Raw genomic sequence first — 27,343 nt, 5'->3', positions numbered from 1 at the left:
AAATTATCCTAGACTCATGGATTTAGAGCTCAAAGGGTCCTTAAAGGTCATTCAGTATAACCTTATGGTACATCTAATTTTGTGGAGTCATTTCCAGTTGTGTCTAACTCTTTGTAACCCCATTTGGGATTTTCTTGGTGGAGAATGCAGTGTATGGGGCGTCAGGGAAGACTAAGACTTCTAGTGGGGGCTCTGCCTTCCACCTGCCACCCAATCCACTCTCCCCCGGGACTCCAAGAAGCAGTAGCATGTGCAGAAGCCACACCCTGGTAAAAGCACAACTGACAGGCCTCAAGCTCGTCAGTGAGTTAGGGGCCATGTCTTCTCCTATCAAGTGAAGACTTCCCTAGCAGACTGGGCAGATGGGAAGAATTTATTCCAGTGGCCATGAAGGCAGCTGAAACCCACTCTGTGGAGTGCTTAGAACTCTGATCTGACATGGAAGATGTCAAGGTCATGCACTGCACCCTGGGTGGCTGGCTTTATCTTTTCTCCTGCCCTGGATGCCATAGATGACATTAGAAGAGGCTGGTAACTACCTCTCTTAAATCCAATTCATCCACAGGTCAATAGTGCACCCCATAATGTCACTGTTCCCCTTCCAAAATGGAGAAACAACATTTTGTAGATGGGGAAAAATGAGGCCCAGACACAAAGCAACTTCCCTATGGTCATATACAGGCTCAGAGATTTGGAACTAGAAGGGACCTTAGAGGTCACCAAGTCTTAAGGTCAGTTCTGGCTCAAAATCCATAGTCCTGAGTGACAGAGCTGAGTGAACACCACTGACTGCCTTCAGACCCAAAGAGGACAGCCAAATACATTGTTGACATGGTAAGTGTTTATTTGGTAAAAAACATCAGACACTACCCATCAAGGCAGAAGCCCTTGCAGGTAACTTGCTGTGTTCAAGGATAGTTTCAAACTTAATCGAATGGCTTCCAGGGCAACCACCTGCACAGTTGGGAGCCCTGAGATCTGGGCACTCTTGGTTTCTGGTCTTCGCATCTTTGCAGGGGCTTCACTTTGCCCCTTGAAAAGGTTTGTTGGATTCATAGCAAGAGGCAGTGAACACTAGATGACCGTGAGGATGGATTGCCAAAGGATGTGGATTGGCTCTCTGAGGGATAATTACAGGAAGGTTCTGTTGTGAGTTCACGAAAATTAGGTAGGATCATCAACTGCAAATAGGAGAAAGGAGGGTGAGGGTCAGCAAGTGAAGGGAAAGCACCAAGAGAAAGCTATAAGTGAATAAGGGAAGCCACAAAGTACACATTTCCATCCCAAGCAGACTGCTTTGCTGGAGGACTGTCTGCTCCAGCTGGGCCTCCCCTCCCAGCTCTGCAAGGGCATTGCCCCAAATAAGAACGTTGTGGCATATTTCCCCCTTCGTTCTTAATCATCCCTCACGCAACTTGTAAGCTTTCCAAGTGCTCTACATCCTCAAAAGGCTCCATGTCCTCCAGGTACTACATTCACTACACATGCCCCATAGAAGTGAGCTCCCCAAATCCCATGCATGATTCATACTCTGTATGTGGTTTACACGTTCCAGGTAGCCTAGGTGACAGGAATGCTGCACAAGTTTCACTTGCATGAAACACAAATCTTAAAACTGAATGACCTTTACAAACGAGCCCCATGCTACACAATAACCCTACACTCTATGTGTGCGCTATACCCTCCAGGTGCCCCATGCCACACAGGTGTCCTATACCTTTTGTGTGCCCTTTATCATCCATGTGCCCCACGACACACCAAAACCCTATATCGTATTTGTGCCCAATACCCTCCAGGTGTCCCATGCCACACAATAACCCTGCACCTTAAGTGTGCCCGATGTCGTTCAGATACCTTATGCCACACAAGTGTCCCACATTCTATGTATGCCCTATACCCCATGTCACACATGGGGTGTGCCCTATATCCTTCCTGTGCCCCATGCCACACGCTAATGCTACACTACATGTGTCTCCCACAACTTTGAAATACTCCATGTCACACAAGAATCACAAATCCTATGTGAACCCTTCACCCTACAGATACCCTATGTCACAGAATAATGTGACACCTGCTGTGTACCCTATACTCTCCAGGTGCCCCATGCCACACAAATGTCCCAAATCCTATGTGCCCTGACTGCTCCAAGTGCCTTTCACTACAATGCTGCCCTGCACTCTTTATATGCCCTATATGTTCTTTATAATTCTTTTCCTGTTATGGGCCCCCTCCCCTAGCCCCTATGTTCCTTTTGTCCTCCAGGTACTACATGACACAGAAGTCCCCCTCATTCTGTATGTGTCCTACACACTGTAGGTGAGTCCTGTCACACAAAAACCCCACATCCTGGATGTTCCCCAAGCCACACATTTATTTCGTATGCTAAGTGGGAAACACACTCTCCAGGTACCCTATGAAAATAAGTGTCTTACACCTTATATGTACCCTACAACCTCCAGGTGTCCCATGTGCCATGGGCCACACACCCTGTATATATCTCCTGTCATAAAAGTGCTCCATACTATATATGCATATAGGTATTTGTGCATGTGTGTACGTATACATGTGTGTTTGTACATGTATCTGCATGTGCATACATGTATATGTATATTGTGAATGTTTAGATATTTTGCATATATACACGTACATGTATGTGTATACAGATGTGCATGCATGTATGTAGGTATGTGTGTATCTATGTGTATATCTGTATGTATATAAGTATATGTACAGGCATATGTTCGTTTCCATCCCACATGTTTGTGTGCATGCATATGTTTGTGTGTGTGTATGCACACATATTACATGCATATACCTCCAACACCCAATGTATTCACTCAGCCTCCAAGTATCCTAGGTTATATATGTGCCCCATAACCTCTACGTAGCCCATACCACACAAGTGCCACACATGTGCCACATCCTTCCTGTTCCCCTTACCCTCCAATTGCCTCAGGACACACAAGTTTCCCAGACCTATATGTGGTCCATGCCCCACATGGACAACATCCTGTATATGCCTCACACCCTCTGCGTACACCCTCTGTGTGCCCCATTTCACACAAGTGGCTCACACTATCCAAGTGCAATGAGTTCTACCCGATCTTTTACCCTTCAAATTTAACTTACTGACCCTTATTTCACATGGCTTTTCGAATTCTATTATATTTCTGCAAAACTGCTCTTTTGAAGACTTTGGATGGTGGCATTTTCTATTTCTCCAGGTCCCTTGTTGGATGTTCAAACCCATCTCTTGAATTCCGGGTTCAAGGATATCCTCTAGGTTTTCTTGAAAATCTTCCTCCACTGTGGCCAGTTCAGATGGTCTGACGCCTTTGAATGGCACGTCTAGGTGACGTTCACTAACAGGGCTGACATTGTGTGGAGTTGGAAGTGGACTTTTTATGATGATACCTTGGCCTGATGTTTCTTTGTTCTGAATATACCTGCCACTGTCAGTTGTTCTGGATGTTTCCTCATTATTGAGGGATATCTGTTGTACTGGGATGTCAGAGGAGTCCTCACAGGATTGGAAAGGAGGGACATAACCAAGAGATGCACTCAATTCACTAGGACTTGAGTCATCACAGAAGGATCTGCCATGTAGGTCTTCTGAACCTTTGCAGGTGGGACATTTAGAAGATGCAGAGTTGAATAGTAAGGAGAAAACTTCAAGAGACCTGTGGCTTTCCTCAGAGCTCAAGACTTTGGTGATTTCCTGGAAGAAAGATGAAATGAGGTGAGAATGTTTCCATTGATTGTCTTAGGATCTATTGCATTCACCCTCCAGAAAATTCTCAGAGCGGAGGGCATTCTTGGGCTCAGTCATCACCGTGTGCTCACTGGGTACTTGGCACTACCTAAGTTTGTGCGGAGCTTTTTTTCAGTACTCATCTGTATAACCCTGAGTAACTCATCCTCTGTGGGTCTCAGTTTCCTCAACTGTAAAATGAGGGCATTACTCCCAATGCCCTCTAAGGTCCCTTCCAACTATGTGAGGGAGTTACTAAGCATTTATTATACACCTACGCTGGATGAAGAATATGTAGAAGTATACACAGTAAAGACGACAAAGTCAGTAAACGTAAAGGTCTTAACATAATTATGAGCAGTTAAATCCAAGGTAGTTTAGGTGCAAGGTCAGTGGCATTCGGGGGGCATTCAGAAAGTCTTCTTGCAGATGGTGGTCCCTGAGGTAGCTCTTAAAAGGAGAGATTCTATGAGGCAGGTGGAAGGAGTGGCCTTTTAGATAATGGATGGGGAGTCTTGTATGAAGAACACTGAGAAGATCAGTTCATGATCACAGAGTGAGGGAAGAGGCCTGAGGTCCAGTGAGGCTGAAAAGATAACTTTGGGCCAGGGTGCGTGGCCTTTAAAGGCTAGATGGAGGATGCAGTGTTTTATCCAAGGAGCCACAAGTAGTCACAGGAGGTGCTTGTTAGAGTGCAAGGGTCAGATCTGCATGTGAGAAAAGCACTCTGACAACAGTATGAAAAATGGACTAGAGAGGGGAGAGACTTGAAGCAAGGAGACCAATGAGAAGGCTGCTTGAGGTGACAAGGGCCTAACCCAGGACTGAGGAACCTGTGGTGTCTAGGCACATGTGACCATCTAGGTCCTCAAGTGAGGCCAATTGAGAGAATCCACACTTCACAGAAGATATCACGTCAATAAAATAATAAAAAAGAAATTTTTAAATAATATTTCTATTTTAAAGACTAAATATTTAAAAGAAAACACAAAAATAAATAACGTTAATTCAGGTTTCCATATTCATTCAACAATTCAAGGATTAAAATCAATGTATTTACATAAATTCAATAATTAACTAAAAATTTTTGTTTATATTAATTGAGTAGGTAAATAAAGTATGCTACTAATTCTGTGAATATAAATTACATGCAAATTATTCATTGAAATATATAAATTTTAAATATAACTGCATACATCACATTATTATGTAACATAATAATATATAATTGTGTAAACAGAATTTATATTAATTAACTGAAATATTTATACAAATTTGATAATTTTATAAACAGAATAGTGAAATATTAAGTATTAAAATAATTTCTATACAACGTGGACATAGCCAAAAGGCCCCACCCAAGCATCTAGATGGTCGTATTTAGCCTTCCAGATCCTCAAGTGCAGGCCTTTTGAGGAATCCAGACTTCACAGAAAAACATCTATAATAGAATAATTAGAAATAAAATAAATATTGATATATTAGTAATTAAAATTTAACTGTTAATATTTCAAATGAAATAAAATGAGAACATAAATTAATTAATGGATTTATATACAATAATTCAATGAATAAAATTAATTTATTGACACTGGTTTAACATTAAATTAAAATAATTTATTTATATTCTATTGATAATTAGTCTAAATCATACATTAATCCTATAAATGCATGTAATACAAATTAATTGTCTATATGTTATAAAAATATATATGATCAAAATTTATATAAAGTTATTAAAATATTAATATTGATTTGATAATTAATTTTAAAATTAAATTAATGAAATAATGATAAGTAAAGAAATGAATTCTGTAAAACTTGGACTCAGTCAACGGGCCAGACCCAAGAACCAAGAAGGCCACATGTCGCCTCCATGTCATAGGTTCCCCATCCCTGGACTAGGGGAAAGGGGGAGACCATGGTGGAGTTGGAGAGGTGATTTCGTGGTATGTGAAATGAAGGGAAAAATGGAAGGAAACTCATCTCCACTGGCCTTGATTGTCTCACCCAAGTCAGAGAGGGTATCTTCTGCTGAGGGAGAGGGAACAGGGCGAGGCCTGGGAGGCTTGGGAGTCTTGGAAGGAGAAGAGAAGTTTCACAGTAGCTTCCCTGGAGAGAGAGATCTGTGAGTTTACCTGACCCCTGGAGCCCAGAAATCTTCCCTCAGGGCCTATCTCACTTCCTTTATAATAATACCTGTTCCCTTTCCAGTGAATCCTTCTTCGCTGTTTCATGAAAGCCTTCATCCCTTGATAGATTTTCTTCCCGTGGTTCAGAACGATGGAAAAGTGATACTGGATGTTTTCTTTGTGCTTTCACCTCCTTTATCTAAAGTGGGGTTGGAGGAAGGGGGAGGAAATTAGAGTGGGCTTAAAGAGGAAGAAAAATCAGGTGAGGAAATAACTGGCACCTTCTTATTATAGGGCCTTAAATGACCTTCACACACACACAAACAGACACACACACACACACACACACACACACACACACACACACACACACACACACACACACACACACACACACACACACACACACACCCTTAAGATTCTCGCACAACTCCCCTCCATTTGACCCATCCTAGAACATGACTAAAAGGAGAAGAATCTCCCATATTTGCTTTGGTAGCTCAGGGCAGGCCAATGGCAGATTTCAAAAGAAAGCTCCGTTGGAGGTTCCTTAAGACCAAGCTATCCCTTCTGATAAGTAGCCCTCTTTCTACCCACTCTAACCAAAAGGGGAGGAAAACACTTACTTTTAGATAAAATAATCTGAAAAGAATAAGACACTCCAAATGGCCCTCATTCATTCAGGCCAGGTGAATCATTAGGATAGCCCCGCCAAAGAACCCCCCAGGGTACCCTCCAGAACTCAGGCACAGCCAAGGGTCCCAACTTCTTCCCACCTCTTTGGCTGCCATCCCTGACAGGTAGGGAGGTGTCTGAGAAACCTGAGTGAGTGATCACAAGAATCTCTTGCCAACTGGGTTGATTAGAGGGAGATCGTGAGTGAGGGACTGATGGACTCAGGCAGCAGCCTGAGCAGAGCTGTGTTGCCTCAAGCCTGTTGCCTGCAGGAATCCCACTATTCCAATGTTAGCTTCATCATAAAATGTCCTGGAGTGGAGGGTCCCTGATGACACAATGGACTGCACCAATGGAATTGGCCAGTAGGGGGATGGGGCAGCTCACTGAGCCAAGATTCTAGGAAGGAGTTTGCTCTTAAAGGGACAAGGCTCACCTAGAAGGAGAAAGGGGATAGAAAGGACTGAAGCAGAAGAGGATTTTCAGGCAAATGGACGTGTTTGGGAAGAAATAGACAAAAAATGTGGCAAAAGGTTCAAGACCTTGTCCTGGGGCGATCAAAAGAGGACAACCATACACACATGCATGCACACATACACACACACACACACACACACACACACACACACAGACACACACACACAGACATCATGACCAGGACAAGGTAAGTGGAAAGATCAGTAAGACAGCTGAACCACAATTCAGAGAAGTGATGATGTCCAGAGGACGCCTCTCCTCACTTCTCTGCAGAGGATCATGGGTAAGTGACAAAATCCTACCGAATTCTTGTTAAAACAGTGTTAGAACAGATGGCTCTCTATGGTAGGGAGAGGGATTGGGAAATAGAGGTAACAGATAACAATCTTGGTTTGTTGTGTTTTGTATTGTTTATAAAACGTCTACACTATGTGACCAACTGAGGAGAGGGAAGCAGGTGAGTGCAGAGAGGCCTCTTCACATAAATATGTTAATTCAATCATTAGAAGCTCAATATAATATCTAATCCCTAAGAGAAATATATTTAATAATATAATGAAGAGTATACTGATTAATTAACATATTTATATTAATTTCATAATTAATTTTACAATTATATTAATGACATTATAATGAGTAATAAAATAAATGAGGTAAAACTTGGACTCAGTCAAAAGTCCCCATCCATGGACCTAGAATGCCACATGGCCTCCAGGACACAGGTTCCCCACCCCTGGACTGAGAGACAGGAGGCAAGCATGGTGGAGGTAGAGAAGTGAATTCAGGGTATGCAAAATGAAGAAGAAAGAGAAGAAAACTCATCTCTACTGGCCTCGATTTTCTCAGCCAAGTCAGAGAGGGTGTCCTCTGTTGAGGGAGAGGGAAGAGGGGGAGGCCTGGGAGGCTTGGGAGTCTTGGGACGGAAGGGAAGGTTCACAACAGCTTCCATGGAGAGAGAGATCTCTGATTTTACCTGAACCCTGGAGCCCAGAAATCTTCCCTCAGGGCCTGTCTCAGTTCCTTTAAAATAATACCTGTTCCCTTTCCAGTGAATCCTTCCTTGCTGTTTCATGAAAGCCTTCATCCCTTGATAGATTTTCTTCCCGTGGTTCAGAATGATGGAAAAGTGATACTGGATCTTTTCTTTGTGCTTTCACCTCCTTTATCTAAAGTGAGGTTGGAGGAAGGGGGAGAAAATAAGGGTGGGCTTAAAGAGCAAGAAAAATCAGGTCAGGGATTAACTGGCACCCTCTTATTGTTCTGGGTCATTGCTGAAATGTCTTGCACACACAAACACACAGACACACAGACACAGAGATATAGCCACAGACACACACACACACACACACACACACACACAAACACACACACACACCCTTAAGATTCTCCCACAACTCTCCTCCATTTGAACCATCCCAGACCATGACTAAAAGGGGAAGAATCTCCCATATTTGCTTTGGTAGCTCATGGGAGGCCAATGACAAATTTCAAAAGAAAGTTCAGGTGGAGGTTCCTTAAGACCAAGGTATCCCTACTGATAAGTAGCCCTCTTTCTACCCACTCTAACCAAAAGGGGAGGAAAACACTTACTTTTAGATAAAAGAATCTGAAAAGAATAAGACACTCCCAATGGCCCCCATTCATTCAGGCCAGGTGAATTATTAGGGTAGCCCAGCCAAAGAACCCCCCAGGGTACCCTCCAGAACACAGGCACAGCCAAGTGTCCCAACTTCATCTCACCTCTTTGGCTGCCATCCGTGACAGGTAGGGAGGTGTCTGAGAAACCTGAGTGAGTGATCACAAGAATCTCTTGCCAACTGGGTTGATTAGAGGGAGATCGTGAGTGAGGGAGTGATAGACTCAGGCAGCAGCCTGAGCAGAGCTGTGTTGCCTCAAGCCTGTTGCCTGCAGGAATCCCACCATTCCAATGTTAGCTTCACCATAAAAAGTCCAGAAGTGGAGGGTCCCTGATGACACAATGGACTGCACCAATGGAAGTGTCCAGTAGGGGGTTGGGGCAGCCCACTGAGCGAAGATTCTAGGAAGGAGGTTGCTCTTAAAGGGGCAAGGCTCACCTAGAAGGAGAAAGGGGATGGAAAGGACTGAAGCAGAAGAGGATTTTCAGGCAAATGGACGTGTTTGGGAAGCAATAGACAAAAAAATGTGGCGAAAGGTTCAAGTCCTTGTCCTGGGGAGATCAAAAGAAGACAACCATACACACATGCATGCATACACACACACACACACACACACACACACACACACACACACACACACACACACACAGGTCATGACCAGGACAAGGTAAGTGGAAAGATCAGTAAGGGGTTGTGGTAGTATTTCTTCACTTAGGGATTCCTGGGAAGTGTGAAAACATGATCTTGATACTGTCAGTCCTCCCATAATTTTTGGGGGACCTGTGTTTGTTTTATAGCATTTGGGCCAGGCCAAAGCCTCCTGTAACCCTCTCTCCATTCTCAGAGTTTGCCCTTTGGTATAGTACCAGAAGGATCAAGGGACAGGAGTTGAGAAGAGAATTGCTTTATACAGAAGCAAATGCCTAAAATCCAGGCCTGCTTCCTGGGTTAGGCACTAGAGCAGGGATAGGAAACCTGTGGCCTTCTAGGTCCTCATGTGTGGCCCTTTGAATCCAAGTTCTAGAGAACAAATCCTTTCATGAAAGGCATTTGTTCTGTGAAGTTTGGATTCAGTCAGAAGGCTGCACTTGAGGACCTGGAGGGTGACATAGTGCCTCAAGCCTCAGGCTCCCCATCCCTCCTCCTCCCCTTCCCCTGCCCTGTCCCATCTCCTTCCTTCAAAAGGAGAGACTGGGGTTTTTGGAACGGCTAAGATCAATCTCTGTTTCCTAGCTGAATTATTCACTATAAGGGAACCTTTAGTTTAATAGGTGGTCTTATGAATGGGAGGAGCCTGGGCAGAACCAGGTAGAGAGTGAGGCTGAGCATGGTGAGGTGGGTAAAGAAGGGGCATCCTCTGAGCCCCTTGGTCCATGAGAACCGGGGCCCTGTAGTATTTGAAGATATTTTCGTGTTCACTGGCGTGCCATGTTGTGTTTGAGGATAAAGGTAATAGTGATGTTTGCCTACCACACTGGCTATTGTTTTGCATGTAATGCGCAGGAAAAGTATGGGTCTGGGGCCAAATGAGATCATCAGATATTCCCTGGCACAATGATTCTAAAAAATGAACTTTACACTTCTTGGTGTCTTGAAGGAAGGTCCTCACGACTGCCCTTTGCCTGTGAAATTATTCTAGACTCACTGATTTAGAGCTCATAGGGTCCTTAAAGGTCATTCAGTATAACCTTATGTTACACATAATGTTGTTGAGGCATTTCCAGTTGTGTGTGACTCTTTGTGATCCCGTTTGGGATTTTCTCGGTGGAGCACAAAATGTATGGGGAGTCAGAGAGGACTAAGACTTCTGGTGGGGGGGCTGCCTTCTACCTGCCACCCAATCAACTCTCCCCAGGGACTCCAAGAAGGTGCAGCATGTGCAGAAGCCACATCCTGGTAAAACCACAACTAACAGGGCTCAGACTGGTCAGTGAGTCAGGGACCCTGTCTTCCCCAATCAAGTGAAGACTTCCCTAGCAGACTGGGCACACGGGAACAATGTATTTCAGTGGCCATGAAGTCAGCTGTGGAGTGCTTAGAACTTTGTTCTGACATGGAAGATGACAAGGTCATCCACAGCACCTCGGGCTATTGCCTTTGTCTTTGCTCCTGCCCTGGATGCCACAGATGACTGTAGAAGAAGCTGGTAACTGCCTCCCTTAAATCGAATTCATCCACAAGTCAGTAGACCATGATGTCACTGGTCCCCTTCCAAAATGCAGAAACACCACTTTGCTGATGGGGAAAAATGAGGCCCAGCGAGAAGGCAACTTCCCTATGGTCACATAGAGGCTCACAGATTTGGAGCTGGAAGGGACCTTAGAGGTCACCAAGTCTTAAGGTCACTTCTGTCTCAAAATCCACAATCCTGAGCGACAGAGGTGAGTGAACACGATTGACTTCCTTGAGACCCAAATAATACAGCCAAATACATTGTTGACATGGTAAGTGTTTATTGAGGTAAAAAGCATCAGACACTACCACTTAAGGCAGAAGCCCTTGTCGTTTACTTGCTGTGTTCAAGGAGAGTGTCAAAGGGGACTGAATGGCTTCGAGGACATCGACTTCTCCAGGTGGAAGCTCTGAGATCTGGGCATTCTTTACTTCTGGTCTTTCCAAAACTACAGGGGCTCCCCTTTGCCCCTTGAAAAGGTTGGTTGGATCCATTGCAGTTGGTGGTGAAAACTAGATGACCATGAGGGTGGATTGCCAAAGGATGTGCATTGGCTCTCTGAGGGACAACTACAGGACGGTTCCCTTCTAGGGTCTTCAAGATGAGGTAGGAGCATCCACTGCAAATAGGAGAAAGGAGGGTGAGTGTCCGCTGGAGATGGGTAAGCACCAAGAGAAAGCTATAACTGAATGAGGGAAGCCACAAAGTACTCATTTCTAGTGCACGCAGACTGCTCTGCTAGAGGACTGTTTGCTCCAGCTTGGCCTCCCCTCACAGCTCTTCAAGGATATTGCCCCAAATAAGAATGTTATGCCCTACTTCCCCCTTCATTCTTGTATGATCCCTCATGCAGGCTGTCAGCCTTCGAAGTACTCTAGATACTCAATAGACTCCATGTCCTCCAAGTACTCAATTTAGCTCCCCAAATCACATGAGTGGTCCACACTCTCTATGTGGCTTACACGCTCTAGGTAGCCCAGGTGACACCAATGCTGCACAAGTTCCACTTGTACGAAGCAGAAATCTTAAAGCCAAATGAATCCTACAAACGAGCCCCACACCCTATATAGATCCACACCCATATATGTACCCAAAACTCTAGGTGCCCTATACCACAGAAAATCCTTACACTTGATCTGTCCTACAACTTCTGAATGCCCCATGTCACACAAGAACCCTCCACCCTATGTATGTCCGACATCCTCTAGGTGTCCCATGCCACACAGGTATCCTACACTCTATGTGTGCCCTGTACCCTCCAGGTGCTCAGTGCCACACAATAATTCCACAGTCTGTGTGCCTCAAATCCTGAAATGCCATGCATCACAAGAGTCCTACACTCTCTGTGTACCTTACACCCTCCAGCTGCCCCATGGCACATAATAACCATACACCTTATGTGAACCTCTCCTTCCCTAGGTGCCATATGCCACACAAGAAACCTAAATCCTGTGTGTGTCCTTTCCCATTCAGGTGCCCCTTGCCACACAATAATGCTACATCTTATGTGTGTCCCACATCCTCAAGATGCCTCATGCCACACAATAACCTTATAGTCTATGTGTACCCTGTATCCTCCAGGTGCCCGATTCTCCACAAGAATCCTTCCCTATGTGTTTGACCTAAAATCTCCAGGTAAGCTGTGCCACACAATAATACTGCACCTCATGTGTGTCCCAATACAGACAAGAATCCTCCAACCTATGTGTGCCCTATACACTCCAGGTCTCCCATGCCACACAATTACCCTACACTCTAAGTGTGTCCTATACCCTCCACATGCCCCATGCCATACAATCACCCTACACCTTATGTGTGCCCTATAACCTTCATGTGCCCCATGCCACACAGGTATTCTGCACTCTAGGTGTGGCCTATATCCTTCAGGTGCCCCATGCCACACAGTAACGCTCCACATCCTTGAAATGCCCCATGCTGTGCAAGAATCATAAATCCTACGTGTCCTTTACCCTACTGATGCCCCATGCCGTACAAAAATGTGACACCTGATGTGTGTCCTATGCTCTCCAGGTGCCTCATGTCACACAAATATCCCAAATCCTACATACTGTGACTACTCCATGTACCTTTCACCACAATGTTTCCCTGCACTCTCTATGTGCCCTATATGTTCTGTGTAATTCTTGCCCTGGTAAGGGATCCCGCCCCCAGTCACTATGTTTCCTCTGACCTCCAGGTACCACATCCCACAGAAACTGCCCTCATTCTGTATGTGTCATACACACTGTAAATGAGGCCTGTCACCTGAAAGCCCCATACGCTGTATGTTGTCCAAGGAACACATTTACTTCGTATGCTAAGTGGATCCCACATCCTCCAGGCTACTCATGAGAATAAATACCCCATGCCTCATATGTATCCAACAACCTCCAAGTGTCCCATGTCACATATGGGCCCCACACCCTGTACTTATCTCCTGTCATACAAGGGCTCCATACTTTATGTGTATATTTGTATCCGTGTATGTTTTTATATGTATTGGCATGCATATACATGTATATGCACGTGTTTGTGTGTGTATATGTAGGTATATTCTATATGCATACAAAGGTGTGCATGTGGGAGAGTCTGTGTTATATATGTGTGTACATGCGTGTATTTGTTTGGATGTATGTAAGTATGTGCATATTTATCTACAACATGTATGTGTGTATATGCATTTGTTTGTGTACATGCGTACATATATCTCCCACGCCCCATATATATATATTCTCCCAACCTCCAAGTATCCTAGGTTATATATGTGCCCCACTCCCTCCCAGTAGCCTATACCACTCAAGTGCCACACATGTCCCACACCCTTCCTTGTCCCCTTACCCTCCAATTGTCCCATGAAACACAAGTCTCCCAGACCTATATGTCCTCCATGCCCCACATGGACAACATCCTATGTATGCCTCACCCCCTCTGTGTGCCCCATTCCACACAAATGGCTCACACTATCCAAGGACAATGAGTTCTACCAGGTCTTTGCTTTACCCTTTGCATTTAGCTTGCTGACCTGTATTTCATGTGGCTTTTCTAATTCTATTTTGTTTCTCCAGAATCGCTCCATTGAAGATTTTGTATGGCGCCAGCTCATATTCCTGGAGGTTCCTTGCTGGATGTTTAAACTCATTTCTTGAATTTCAAGTTCGATCACATGCTCTAGTTTTTCTCTGAAATTTTCCTCTGTTGTGGCTAGCTCAGATTGTTTGATGTCTTTCAATGGCATGTCTAGCTCACGTTCACTTACAGTGCTTCCTTTGTGTAGAGTTGGAAGTGGACTTTTTATGATGATACCTTGGCCTGATGTTTCTTTGTTCTGAATATACCTGCCACAGCCAGTTGTTCTGGATGTTTCCCCATTACTGATGGATATCTGTTGTACGGGGATGTCAGAGCAGTCCTCACAGGATTGAAAAGGATGGACATAACCAAGAGATGCACTCAATTCACTAGGACTTGAGTCATCACAGAAGGATCTGCCATATAGGTCTTTCCAGGTGGGATATTCAGAAGCTGCAGAGCTCAATAGGAACAAGAAAAACTGAAGAGATCTGTGAATTTCCTCAGAGCTCAAGACTTTGGTGATTCCCTGGAAGAAAGATGAAATGAGGTCAGAATTCTTCATTGATTGTCTTTGGATCTATTGCATTCAGCTTCCAGAAAAGTCTCAGACCAGAGGGCATTGTTGGGCCCAGTCATCACTGTGTGCTCACTGGGTACTTGGCACTACCTAAGTTTGGGCAGAACTTTTTTTCCGGACTCATCTTTGTAACCCTTGAGTAACTCAACCTCTATGGGTCTCAGTTTCCTCAACTGTCTAATGAGAGCATTAGTCCCAGTGCCCTCTAAGGTCCCTTCCAGCTGTATGTCAGGGAGTAACCAAGCATTTATTACACACCTACGCTGGACCTGGCCTTAGAGATACAAAGTTCAAAGAATTAAATAATTCCTACTTTGAAAGAGTTTCCTTTCCAATAAGCAGCGAACAATATGTCTAAGAATACACAGCATCAACAACAGTCAGCAAATGTGAACGTATTACGTCATTATAGGCAGTGAAATCCAAGGCAGTTTAGGAGGAAGGGCAGTGGCACTTGGGGGCATTGAGAAAATCTTCTTGCAGAAGGTGATTCCTGAGCTGTCTCTTAAAGGAGGAGACTGTTTGAGGAAGATGGAAGGAGGGGCCTTTTAGATAATGAATAGAGAGTCCTGTATGAAGAACACTGGGAAGACCACTTTATTATTACAGAGTGAGGGAGGGGGACCGAGGTCCAGTGAGGCTGCAAAGATAACTTTGGGCCAGGTTGTGTGGGTTTCATAGGCTAAGTAGAGGATGCCATATTTTATCCAAGGGCTAACAAGTAGCCAGAGGAGTTGTTTGTTAGAGTGACTGGGTCATGTAGGAAAAGCACTTTGACAAGAGTATGAAAAATGGACTAGAGAGGGAAGAGACTTGAAGCAAGGAGATCAGTTAGAAAGCTGCTTCAGGTGACAAGTGCCTAACCCAGGCCTGAGGAACGTGTGGGCTCGAGGACACATGTGGCCATCTAGGTCCTCAAGTGAGGTCCTGTGAGAGAATCCAAACTTTGTAGAAGAAATCTCCTTAAAATAATTAAGTAATTAAATGAATAAAATTAATGTATTTTCACTGGTTGAAAAATAAATACAAATTATTTTTATGTTGATTTAATACTTATTCTCAATTATATGTTAATCTTATAAATGCACATGAATATGTATATAAAAATATATGAATTATATATAAATAATATGAATATGTAATGTAATTATAAAAATTATTTAATCAATATTTTTATTAATTACTTAAACATCTATATTAATTTAATAATTAATTTTAAAACAAAATTCATTAAATAATGATGAATAATAAAATAAGTACTTTAAAACTTGGATTCAGTGACAGGACCCCACCCAGGGACCTAGAAGGCCACAATGGCCTCCAGGCCCTAAGTTCTCCAACCCTGGACTAGGGGAAAGGAGGAAATCATGGGGGAGGTGAGGAGGTGATGGCAGGGAATGTGAAATGGGGGAAAAAAGAGAAGGAGGCTCATCTCCACTGGCCTTGATTGTCTCACCCAAGAGAGAGCGGGTGTCGTCTGCTGAGGGAGAGAGAATGGGGGGAGGCCTGTGAGGCTTGGGAATCTTGGGAGGGGAAGAGAAGGTTCACAATAGCTGATTTTACCTGAACCCTGGAGCCCAGAAATCTTCCCTCAGGGACTGTCTCACTTCCTTTATAATAATACCTGTTTCCTTTCCAGTGAATCTTTCTTTGCTGTTTCATAGAAGCCTTCGTCCCTTGATAGATTTTCTTCTCGTGGTTCAAAACGGTGGAAAAGTGATACTGGATCTTTTCTTTGTGCTTTCCCCTTCTTTATCTAAGGTGGGGTTGGGGGAACAGGGAGAAAAGGAGAGTGGGCTTAAAGAGCAAGAAAAATCAGGTCAGGAAGTAACTGGCACCTTCTTAGTGTTATGGGGCCTTAAGTGACCTACACGCACACAGGTCATGACCAGGACTAGGTAAGTGGAAAGATCAGTAAGGTGTTGTGGTAGTATTTCTTCACTTAGGGATTCCTGGGAAGTGTGAAAACATGATCTTGATACTGTCAGTCCTCCCAGAATTTTTGGGGGACCTGTGTTTCTTTTATAGCATTTGGGCCAGGCCAAAGCCTCCTGTAACCCTCTCTCCATTCTCAGAGTTTGCCCTTTGGTACAGTACCAGAAGGATCAAGGGACAGGAGTTGAGAATAGAATTGCTTTATACAGAAGCAAATGCCCACAATCCAGGCCTGCTTCCTGGGTTAGGCACTAGAGCAGGGGTAGGAAACCTGTGGCGTTCTAGGTTCTCATGTGTGGCCCTTTGGATCCAAGTTCTAGAGAACCAATCCTTTCATGAAAGGCATTTGCTCTGTGAAGTTTGGATTCAGTCAGAGGGCTGCACTTGAGGACCTGGAGGGTGACATAGTGCCTCAAGCCTCAGGCTCCCCATCCCTCCTCCTCCCCTTCCCCTCCCCTATCCCTTCTCCTTCCTTCAAAAGGAGAGACTGGGGTTTTTGGAACTACTAAGATCAATCTCTCTTTCCTAGCTGAATTATTCACTATAAGGGAACCTTTAGTTTAATAGGTGATCTTATGAATGGGAGGAGCCTGGGCAGAACCAGGTAGAGAGTGAGGCTGAGTATGGTGAGGTGGATAAAGAAGGGGCATCCTCTGAGCCCCTTGGTGCATGAGAAACGGGGCCCTGTAGTATTTGAAGATTTTTTTCGTGTTCATTGGCGTGCCATGTTGTGTTTGAGGACAAAGGTAATAGTGATGCTTGCCTACTACATTGGCTGTTGTTTTCTGTGTAATGTGTTGAGGTATTTCCAGTTGTGTCTGACTCTTTATGATCCCACTTGGGATTTTCTCAGTGGAGAACACCGTGTATGGGGTGTCAGAGCGGATTAAGACTTCTGGTGGAGGGGAGGGTGCCTTCTACCTGGCACCCAATCAACTCTCCCTAGGGACTCCAAGAAGGTGTAGCATGTGCAGAAGCCACACCGTGGTAAAACCCCAACTGACAAGCCTCAAAGTGGTCAGTGAGTTAGTGGCCATGTTTACCCTAAGCAAGTGAAGACTTCCTTAGCAGAATGGGCAGATGGGAGCACTGTATTCCAGTGGCCATGAAAGCAGCAGAAGCACACTCTCTGGAGTACTTAGAACTTTGATCTGACATGGATGATGCCAACTTCGTCCACTACACCCCAGGCTATTGCCTTTATCTTTACTTCTGCCCTGGATGCCATAGATGACTTTGGAAGAGGCTGGTAACTGCCTCCCTTAAAGCCAATTCATATGCAAGGCAGTAGATCACCCCATGATGTCACTAGAACCCTTCCAAAATGGAGAAATACCACTTTGGTGATGGGGAAGAATAAGGCTGGGACACAAAGCAACTTCCCTATGGTCACACAGAGGCTCACTGATTTGGAGCTGGAAGGGACCTTAGAGGTCACCAAGTCGTAAGGTCCCTTCTGGCTGAAAATCCATAGTCCTGAGTGACAGAGGTGAGTGAACACCACTGACTGTCTTCAGACCCAAACAGGACAGTCAAATACACTGCTGACGTGGTAAGGGTTTACTGGGGTAAAAACCATCAGGAACTCCCCATTGAGGCAGAAGCCCTTGCAGCTGACATGTTGTGTTTTTAAGGAGACTCTTAAACTGAAGTGAATGGCTTCCAGGACAAACACTTTTCCAGTTGGGAGCCCTGAGATCTGGGCATTCTTTATTTCTGGTCTTCCCAAAACTACAGGGGCTCCCCTTTGCCCCTTGAAAAGGTTGGTTGGATCCATTACAGGAGGTGGCGAAAACTAGATAACCATGAGGGTGGATTGCCAAAAGATGTGTTCTGGCTCTCTGAGGGATAATTACAGGAAGGTTCCCTTCTGGGGTTTCCAAAATCAGGTAGGAGCATCAACTACAAATAGGAGAAAGGAGGGTGAGGGTCCACTGGAGATGGGAAAGCACCAAGAGAAAGCTATAACTGAATGAGGGAAGCCACCAAGTACTCATTTCCAGCCCAAGCAGACTGTTCTGCTGGGGGACTGTCTGCTCCAGCTTGGCCTCCCCTCACAGCTCTGCAAGGACATTGCCCCAAATAAGAACGTTATGCCCTACATTCCCCTTCATTCTTGTATGATCCCTCATGCACACTGTAAGCCTTCCAAGTGCTCTAGATCCTCAACAGACTCCATGTCCTCTAAGTACTAAATTCACTACACGAGCCCCATACAAGTTAGCCCTTGTAAGCCACTCTGTATGTGGCTTACACGCTCCAGGTAGCCCAGGTGACACCAATACTGCACAAGTTCCACTTGCATGAAACCCAAATCTTAAAGCCAAATGACTCCTATGAACGAGACCCACACCCTATATGGATCCACACCCATATATGTGCCCAAAACTCTAGGTGCCCTATACCACAGGAAAACCTTACACTGGCTGTTTTTTACATCTTCTGGATTCCCCATGTCACACAAGAACCCTCCACCCTATTTATGTCCCACATCTTCTAGGTATCCTGTGCCACACAGGTGTCCTAAATTCTATGTGTGCCCTATACCTTCCAGGTGCTCAGTGCCACACAATAGTGCTACATTTTCTGTGCCCCAAATCCTGTAATCCCAGGCATCACGAATTGTGTGTCCCTTATACTCTCCAGCTGCCCCATGGCACATAGTAACCATACATCTTATGTGAACCTCTCCTTCCCTAGGTGCCACATGCCACACAAGAATCCTAAATCCTGTGTGTGCCCTTTCCCATTCAGGTGCCCCTTTCCACACAATAATGCTACATCTTATGTGTGTCCCAAATCCTCAAGATACCTCATGCCACACAATAACCTTATACTCTATGCGTGCCCTGTATTCTCCAGGTGCCCCATGCTCCACAAGAATCCTTCACTCTGTGTTTGTCCTCAAATCTCCAGGTGGCCTATGCCACACAATAATGCTACACCTCCTATGTGCCCCAATATAAACAAGAATCCTCCAACCTTTGCGTGCCCTATACCGTCCAGGTCTCCCATGTCACACAATTACCCTACACTCTAAGTGTGCCCTATACCCTGCACAGGTGCCATGCCACACAATCACCCTGCACCTTATGTGTACCCTATAACCTTCATCTCCCCCATGCCACACAGATATCCTTCACTCTTGGTGTGACCTATATCCTTCAGGTGGCCCATGCCACACAGTAATGCTCCACATCCTTGAAATGCCCCATGCTATACAAGAATCATAAATCCTATGTGTGTCCTTTACCCTACAGATGCCCCATGCCATACAGTAATGTGACACCTGATGGCTGTCCTGTGCTCTCCAGGTGCCCCATGCCACTCAAATATCTGAAATCCTACATACTGTGACTACACCAGGTGCCTTTCACCACACTGTTGCCCTGTATGTGCCCTGTATGTTCTGTGTAATTCCTGCCCTGGTAAAGGCCCCCTCTCCCAGTCACTATGTTTCCTCTGACCTACAGGTACCTTATGCCACAGAAGTTGCCCTCATTCTACATGTGTCCCACACACTGTAAATGAGTCCTGTCGCATGAAAGCCCCATACCCTGTATGTTTTCCAAGTAACACATGTACTTCGTATGCTAAGTGGGTCCCACATCCTCCAGGGTACTCATGAGAAGAAATGCCCCATGCCTCATATGTATCCAACAACCTCCAATCTCCCATGGCACACGTGGGCCCCACACCCTGTAATTATCTCCTGTCATACAAGGGCTCCATACTTTATGTGTATATATGTATCCGTGTATGTTTATGCATGTGTGTATGTGTATGTTTGTATATGTATTGGCATGCATATCCATGTATATGCACATGATTATGTGTGTATATGTAGGTATATTGTATATGCATATGTAGATGTGCATGTAGGAGTGTATGTGTGTGTATATAAGTGTGCATATGTGTATTTGTGTATAAGTATATGCATATTTATGTACAACATGTATGTTGTATATGCTTTTGTGTATATGCATACATATATCTCGCACACCCTATATATATATATAGATATATAAATATATACACTTCCCCAAACTCCAAGTATCCTACATTATACATGTGCCCCACTCCCTCCAAGTAGCCTATACCACTCAAGTGCCACACATGTCCCACACCCTTCCTTTTCCCCTTACCCTCCAATTGTCCCATGACACACAAGTTTCCCAGACCTCCATGTGCTCCTTGCCCCACATGGACAACATCCTGTATATTCCTCACACCCTTTGTGTGCCCCATTCCACACCAATGGCTCATACTATCCAAGGACAATGAGTTCTACCAGGTCTTTGCTTTACCCTTTGAATTTAACTTGCTGACCTGTATTTCATGTGGCTTTTCTAATTCTATTTTGTTTCTCCAGAATCTCTCCTTTGCAGACTTTGGATGGTGCCATATCATATTCCTCCAGGTTCCTTGCTGGATGTTCAAATCCATTTCTTGAATTTCAAGTTGAAGCATATGTTCTAGGTTTTCTCTGAAATTTTCCTCTGTTGTGGCCAACTCAGATGGTTTGATGTCTTTCAATGGCATGTCTAGCTCACGTTCACTTATGGTGCTTCCTTTGTGTAGAGTTGGAAGTGGACTTTTTATGATGATACCTTGGCCTGATGTTTCTTTGTTCTGAATATACCTGCCACAGCCAGTTGTTCTGGATGTTTCCCCTTTATTGATGGATATCTGTGGTACGGGGATGTCAGAGGAGTCCTCACAGGATTGAAAAGGAGGGAAACAACCAAGAAATGCACTCAATTCACTAGGACTTGAGTGATCACACAAGGATCTGCCATATAGGTCTTCTGAACCTTTCCAGGTGGGATATTCAGAAGCTGCAGAGCTCAATAGGAACAAGAAAAACTCAAGAGATCTGTGTATTTCCTCAGAGCTCAAGACTTTGGTGATTCCCTGGAAGAAAGATGAAATGAGGTCAGAATTCTTCATTGATTGTCTTTGGATCTATTGCATTCAGCTTCCAGAAAAGTCTCAGACCAGAGGGCATTGTTGGGCCCAGTCATCACTGTGTGCTCACTGGGTACTTGGCACTACCTAAGTTTGGGCAGAACTTTTTTTCTGGACTCATCTTTGTAACCCTTGAGTAACTCAACCTCTATGGGTCTCAGTTTCCTCAACTGTCAAATGAGAGCATTAGTCCCAGTGCCCCCTAAGGTCCCTTCCAAATGTTGTCAGGGAGTCACCAAGCATTTATTACACACCTACGCTGGACCTGGCCTTAGAGATACAAAGTTCAAAGAATTAAATACTCCCTACTTTGAAAGAGTTTCCATTCTAATAAGCCGCGAAGAATATGTCTAAGAATACATAGCATCAACGACAGTCAGCAAATGTAAACGTATTACGTCATTATAGGCAGTGAAATCCAAGGCAGTTTAGGAGGAAGGGCAGTGGCACTTGGGGACATTGAGAAAATCTTCTTGCAGAAATTCATGAAATAATGATGAATAATAAAATAAATACTTTAAAACTTCGACTCAGTCAAAGGACCCCACCCATGGACCTTCAAGGCCACAATGGCCTCCAGGCCATAAGTTTTCCATCCCTGGACTAGGGGAAAGGAGGAAATCTTGGTGGAAGTGAGGAGGTGATGGCAGGGAATGCGAAATGAGGGAAAAAGAGAAGGAGGCTCATCTCAACTGACCTTGATTTTCTCAGCCAAGTCAGAGAGGGTGTCCTCTGCTGAGGGAGAGAGAATGGGGGGAGGCCTGGGAGGGTTAGGAGGCTTGGGAGTCTTGGAAGGAGAAGAGAAGTTTCACAATAGCTTCCGTGGAGAGAGAGAGATCTGTGAGTTTACCTGAACCCTGGAGCCCAGAAATCTTCCCTCAGGGCCTGTCTCCCTTCTTTTATAATAATACCTGTTCCCTTTCCAGTGAATCCTTCCTTGCTGTTTCATGAAAGCCTTCATCCCTTAATAGATTTTCTTCCCGTGGTTCAGAACGATAGAAAAATGACATTGGATGTTCTCTTTGTGCTTTCCCCTCCTTTATCTAAAGTGGTATTGGGGCAAAGGGGAGAAAATTAGAGTGGAGTTAAGGAGCAAGAAAAATCAGGTCAAGAATTAACTTGCACCTTCTTATAGTTACGGGGCCTTGTGGAAATGACCTTCACACACACACACACTCACACACATACCCTTCACACACACACATACACACACACACACACCCTTCAAACAGATACACACACACACATACACACCCTTCACACACACCCAAACACCCAAACACCCTTTAGATTCTCCCAGAACTCCCCCTTATTTGACGCATCCCAGACCATGATTAAAAGGAGAAGAATCTCCTTCATGTGCTTTGGTAGCTCAGGGGAGGCCTATAGCAGATTTTTAAAGTATGTCCACTTCAAGGTTCCTTAAGAACAAGCTGTCCCTTCTGATTAGTAGCCCTCTTTCTACCCACTCTAACCAAAAGGGGAGGAAAACACTTACTTTTAGATAAAAGGCACTTACTTTAGATAAAAGAATCTGAAAAGAATAAGACACTCCAGATGGCCCCCATTCCTTCAGGCCAGGTGAATTATTAGGGCAGCCCAGCCAAAGAACCCCCCAGGTATCCTCCAGAACACAGGCACAGCCAAGGGTCTCGACTTCCCCTCACCTCTTTGGTTGCCATCACTGTCAGATAGGGAGGTGTCTGAGAAACCTGAGTGACTGATCACAAGAATCTCTTGCCCAACGGGTTGAGTACAGGGAGATCCTGAGTTAGGGATGGATGGACTTAGCCAGCAGCCTGAGCAGAGCTGTGTTGCCCAAAGCCTTTTGCCTCCAGGAATCCCACCACTCGAGGGTTAGCTTCATCAGAAAAGGTCCTGAAGTGGAGGGTCCCTGATGACACCATGGACTGTAGTAATGGAAGTGGCCAGTAGTGGGGGAAGGGTAGCCCACTGAGCCAAGATTCTAGGAAGGAGTTTGCTCTTAAAGGGGCCAAGGCTCACCTAGAAGGACAAAGGGGATAGAAAGGGCTGAAGCAGAAGGGGATTTGAAGGCCAATGGACGAGTTTGGGAAGAAATAGTCAAAAGAATGTGGCCAAAAGTTAAAGGCCTTGGCCTTGGGGAGGTCAACAGAGGAAAACCACAAACACACAGACACACAGACACAGAGACACAGAGACACACACACACACACATACACACACACACAGACACACACACACACACACACACACACACACACACACACACACACACACACTTTGTGACCAGTAGAAGGTAAGTGGAAAGATCAGTAAGAAAGTTAAACCAGAATTCAGAGAAGTGATAATGCCCACAAGGGGCCTCTCCTCACTTCTCTGCAGAGGAGGATCATGGGTACGAGACATAGTTCTACTGAATTCTTGTTAAAACTTTGTTAGAAGAGATGGCTCTCTATGGCAGGGGGAGGTTTTGGCAGATAGAGGTAATAGACAACAATCTTGGTTTGTTGTGTTTTGCTTTTATTATGTGACCAAATGAGGAGAGGGAAGCAGGTGAGTGCAGAGAGACCTCTTCATACAAATACGGTGGAGCTTGTAGCCCTAAGTATTCTGGAGAAGAAATCACCTGGCTCCCTGTGGAGCGTAAATGTTTCTAATTTGGAGATTTGTTCATTTCATTCCAAAGTGCTTCCTTTGTAAAATGCACTGTACCTTATATTTCATATCTGTATACTTGGAAGCATAGGTTTAGGACAAAAAATAAAATTCAGAACATCTCCTCCTCTCTGTGATGCCTTTCACTTGAAGACAGAGAAGTGAAAATGAAAGGACACAGGCTGGTAATCACAAGACCCTGCTTCCAATCCTGCTTCTGATGCTGACCTGTGGAATCTGGGCCGGGTCCCTTCTCCTTCCCAGCACTCAATTTCCCTCCTGTGTAAAATTATGTATTTTATTGTCTATGACTTATAATGATGATAAAATTACAATAAAAATTAATTTATGTACCCTGGCATTTTATGATCAATATTATTTATTGATCTTAATTTAATAATTATTCAAAATTATATATTAATTATGGGGTAACATATGTTATACATAAACATGAACATACAATAATACATATTGTAAAGAACCATTTTTATGTATGATACATAGAATATCCAAATGTAGAAGTAAATCATCAAAAGTTTGATCAATTCATCAAATATTTATATTAATTGGAGAAATAATTTTAAAAATTATATTAGCAAAATAATGGTAAATAACATCAAAAGTTGGGTAAAAATTCAACTCACTCAAGAGGTTCCAGGTAAAGCCCTAGAAGGCCACATGGCCCTCTATATCCTCAAGTGTGGCCCTCTGGTACAATCGAAACTTCACAGATCTTTTGAATCAAATAATTTATAATAAAATACATATTTTATACTGATATTGAAATTTTAAATGTTTAGTGTTTAAAATTAATTAATAAAAGAAAAAAATCAATATTAATGAACTAATGCATTCATAATAATTGAATAAATTAATGATCAAAATTAATTTATTCGCCCTGGTTTAATAATTACTTAAAATTACTTATTTATGTCCATTTTTTAATCAATCAAAATGACATAAGAATTATATAAATATATATCAAGTATATAAAATATAAATCTGTACAATTATATATAAATGTATAATTTGATATAATTATATAGTTATATATGTAGTAGGATTATATAATCATAATTTCTTTTATGTAACTAAAATATTTGTGTGAATTTGATTATTCTTTTTCCAATTAAATGAATGAAATGATAATGAGACATAAAACAAAGTGGGTCAAACTACTCCTCATTCCAGAAGTCCCCCCCAAGGACCTAGGAGGCCACATGGCCCTCTTTGTCCCCAAGTGCAAAGGTGACATTGGATCTCCTCTTTGCTCTTTCACCTCCTTTATCTAAAGTGAAGTTGGAGGAAGGAGGGAGAAAATAAGAGTGGGCTTAAAGAGCAAGGAAAATCAGGCCAGGGATTAACTGGCACCCTCTTAATGTTCTGGGGCCTTGCTGAAATGTCCTGCGCACACACACACACACACACACACACACACACACACACACATAACACACACACCCATAAGATTCTCCCCACCATTTGACCCATCCCAGACCACAAGAAAAAGGAGAAGAACCTCCCATGTTTGCTTTGTTAGCTCAGGGGAGGCCAATGAGAGATTTTCAAAAGAGAATCCAGTTCAAAGTTCCTGAAGACCATGCTATCCCTACTGATTAGTAGCCCTCTTTGTAACCACTCTGACCAAAAGGTGAGGCAAACACTTTTAGATAAAAGAATTCAAAAAGAATAAGACACTCCAAATGGCCTCCATTCATTCAGCCTAGCTGAATTATTAGGGTCGTCTAACCAAAGAACCCCGCATGGTACACTCCAGAACACAGGCACAGACAAGGGTCCTGACTTCAACTCACCTCTTTGGCTGCCATCACTTTCAGACACGCAGGTGTGTAAGAAACGTGAGAGAGTGATCCCAAGACTCTCTTGCCAATTGGGTTGACTAGAGGGAGATCCTGGCTGAGGGTTTGATGGACTTAGCCAGCAGCCTGAGGAGAGCTGTGTTGCCCAAAGCCTTTTGCCTCCATGAATGCCACCACTGCAGGGTGAGCGTCATCATAAAAGGTCCTGAGGTGGAGGGTCCCTGATGACACAATGGACTGCGCCAATGGAAGTGGCCAGTAGGGGGATGGGGCAGCCCACTGAGCCAAGATTCTAGGAAGGATTTTGCTCTTAAAGAGGCAAGGCTCACCTAGAAGGACAAAGGGGATAGAAAGGGCCGAAGTAGAAGAAGATTTTAAGGGAAATGGACAAGTTTAGGAAGAAATAGTCAAAAGAATGTGAAAAAAAGTTGAACTCCTTGTCCTGGGGAGACCAACAGAGGAAAACCACACACACACAGACACACACACACAGACATCATGACCAGGACAAGGTAAGTGGAAAGATCAGTAACACAGTTGAACCAGAATTCATAGAAGTGATGATGCCCAGAAGGTGCCTCTCCTCACTTCTCTGCAGAGGAGGATCATGGGTATGTGACAGAATTCTACCGAATTCTTGTAAAAACTTTGTTGGAAGAGATGGCTCTCTGTGGTAGGGAAAGGGATTGGGAGATAGAGGTCACAGAAACAATCTTGGATTGTTGTGTTTCGTATTATTTTTAAAAAGCCTATCCTAATTAACCAGCTGAGGAGATGGATGCAGGTGAGTGCAGAGAGGCCTCGTCATACAAATATGGTGGAGGTTCTAGCCCCAAGAGTTTTTGGGAAGAAATCACCTGGCTCCTTGTGGAGAAGCAATGTTTCTAATTTGGAGATTTGTCCATTGAATTCCAAAGTGCTTCCTTCGTAAAATACAGTGCAGCTTATATTTCATATCTGTATCCTTGGAATCACAGGTTTAGGCCAAAAACAAAATTCAGAACATCTCCTCCTGTGTTTGATGGCTTTTACTTGATGATGGACAAGTGGAAAGGAATGGATACAGGCTGGTAATGAGAAGACCAGGCTTCCCATCGTGCTTCTGATGCTGACCTGGGAAATCTTGGGGAAGTCCTTTCACCTTCCTGGGCCTCAGTTTCCCTCCTGTATACAATTATTTATTTTATTAATTATCTGGCATTCATTGATTTGGTATGATTAAAATGAATTTATTTACACTGGTATTTTATAATTAAAATTATGTATTGAAATAGGTTTCATAATTATTCAAAATTATGTGTTAATTGCAAGGTAATAGAGAAATTATAGTTAAATATGAATATATAATAATACAGATTGTAAACAATGATATTTACATATAATATATAAATTATACAGATATGTAAGAATATAATCAAAATTTTTATGAATTCATCAAATATTTAAATTATTTGGTAATTAAATTTAAAATTATGCTATCAAAATACTA

The 27,343-nt window shown here is 43.6% G+C and overlaps 1 protein-coding gene across 3 annotated transcripts; it reads right to left on the bottom strand.

The window, feature by feature from the left end:
- Positions 1 to 819: 819 nt before the first annotated feature.
- LOC140515316 (uncharacterized) lies at positions 820 to 26,025 on the bottom strand. 3 transcript variants are annotated; one of them, XM_072625985.1, is made up of 6 exons: positions 25,849 to 26,025; positions 22,309 to 22,440; positions 8,070 to 8,201; positions 5,951 to 6,082; positions 3,134 to 3,718; positions 820 to 1,181 (listed from the first exon to the last, which is right to left on the bottom strand). In XM_072625985.1, the coding sequence occupies exons 1-6, from the start codon at positions 25,861 to 25,863 to the stop codon at positions 1,053 to 1,055; spliced, it is 1,125 nt and encodes a 374-aa protein (XP_072482086.1). In that variant the 5' UTR covers positions 25,864 to 26,025; the 3' UTR covers positions 820 to 1,052. The 3 variants fall into 3 exon arrangements, with proteins under 3 accessions (XP_072482086.1, XP_072482087.1, XP_072482084.1); XM_072625983.1 differs by lacking the exons at positions 820 to 1,181; positions 3,134 to 3,718; positions 5,951 to 6,082; positions 8,070 to 8,201 and adding exons at positions 11,106 to 11,464; positions 13,868 to 14,443; positions 16,119 to 16,250; positions 20,759 to 21,343; XM_072625986.1 differs by lacking the exons at positions 22,309 to 22,440; positions 25,849 to 26,025 and adding an exon at positions 8,776 to 9,023.
- Positions 26,026 to 27,343: the final 1,318 nt, after the last annotated feature.

This window comes from Notamacropus eugenii, chromosome X (assembly GCF_028372415.1).
Source record: "Notamacropus eugenii isolate mMacEug1 chromosome X, mMacEug1.pri_v2, whole genome shotgun sequence".
Taxonomy (NCBI): domain Eukaryota; kingdom Metazoa; phylum Chordata; class Mammalia; order Diprotodontia; family Macropodidae; genus Notamacropus; species Notamacropus eugenii.
Note: the sequence above shows the minus strand (reverse complement) of the source record. Positions and strands in the feature narration are given on the sequence as shown.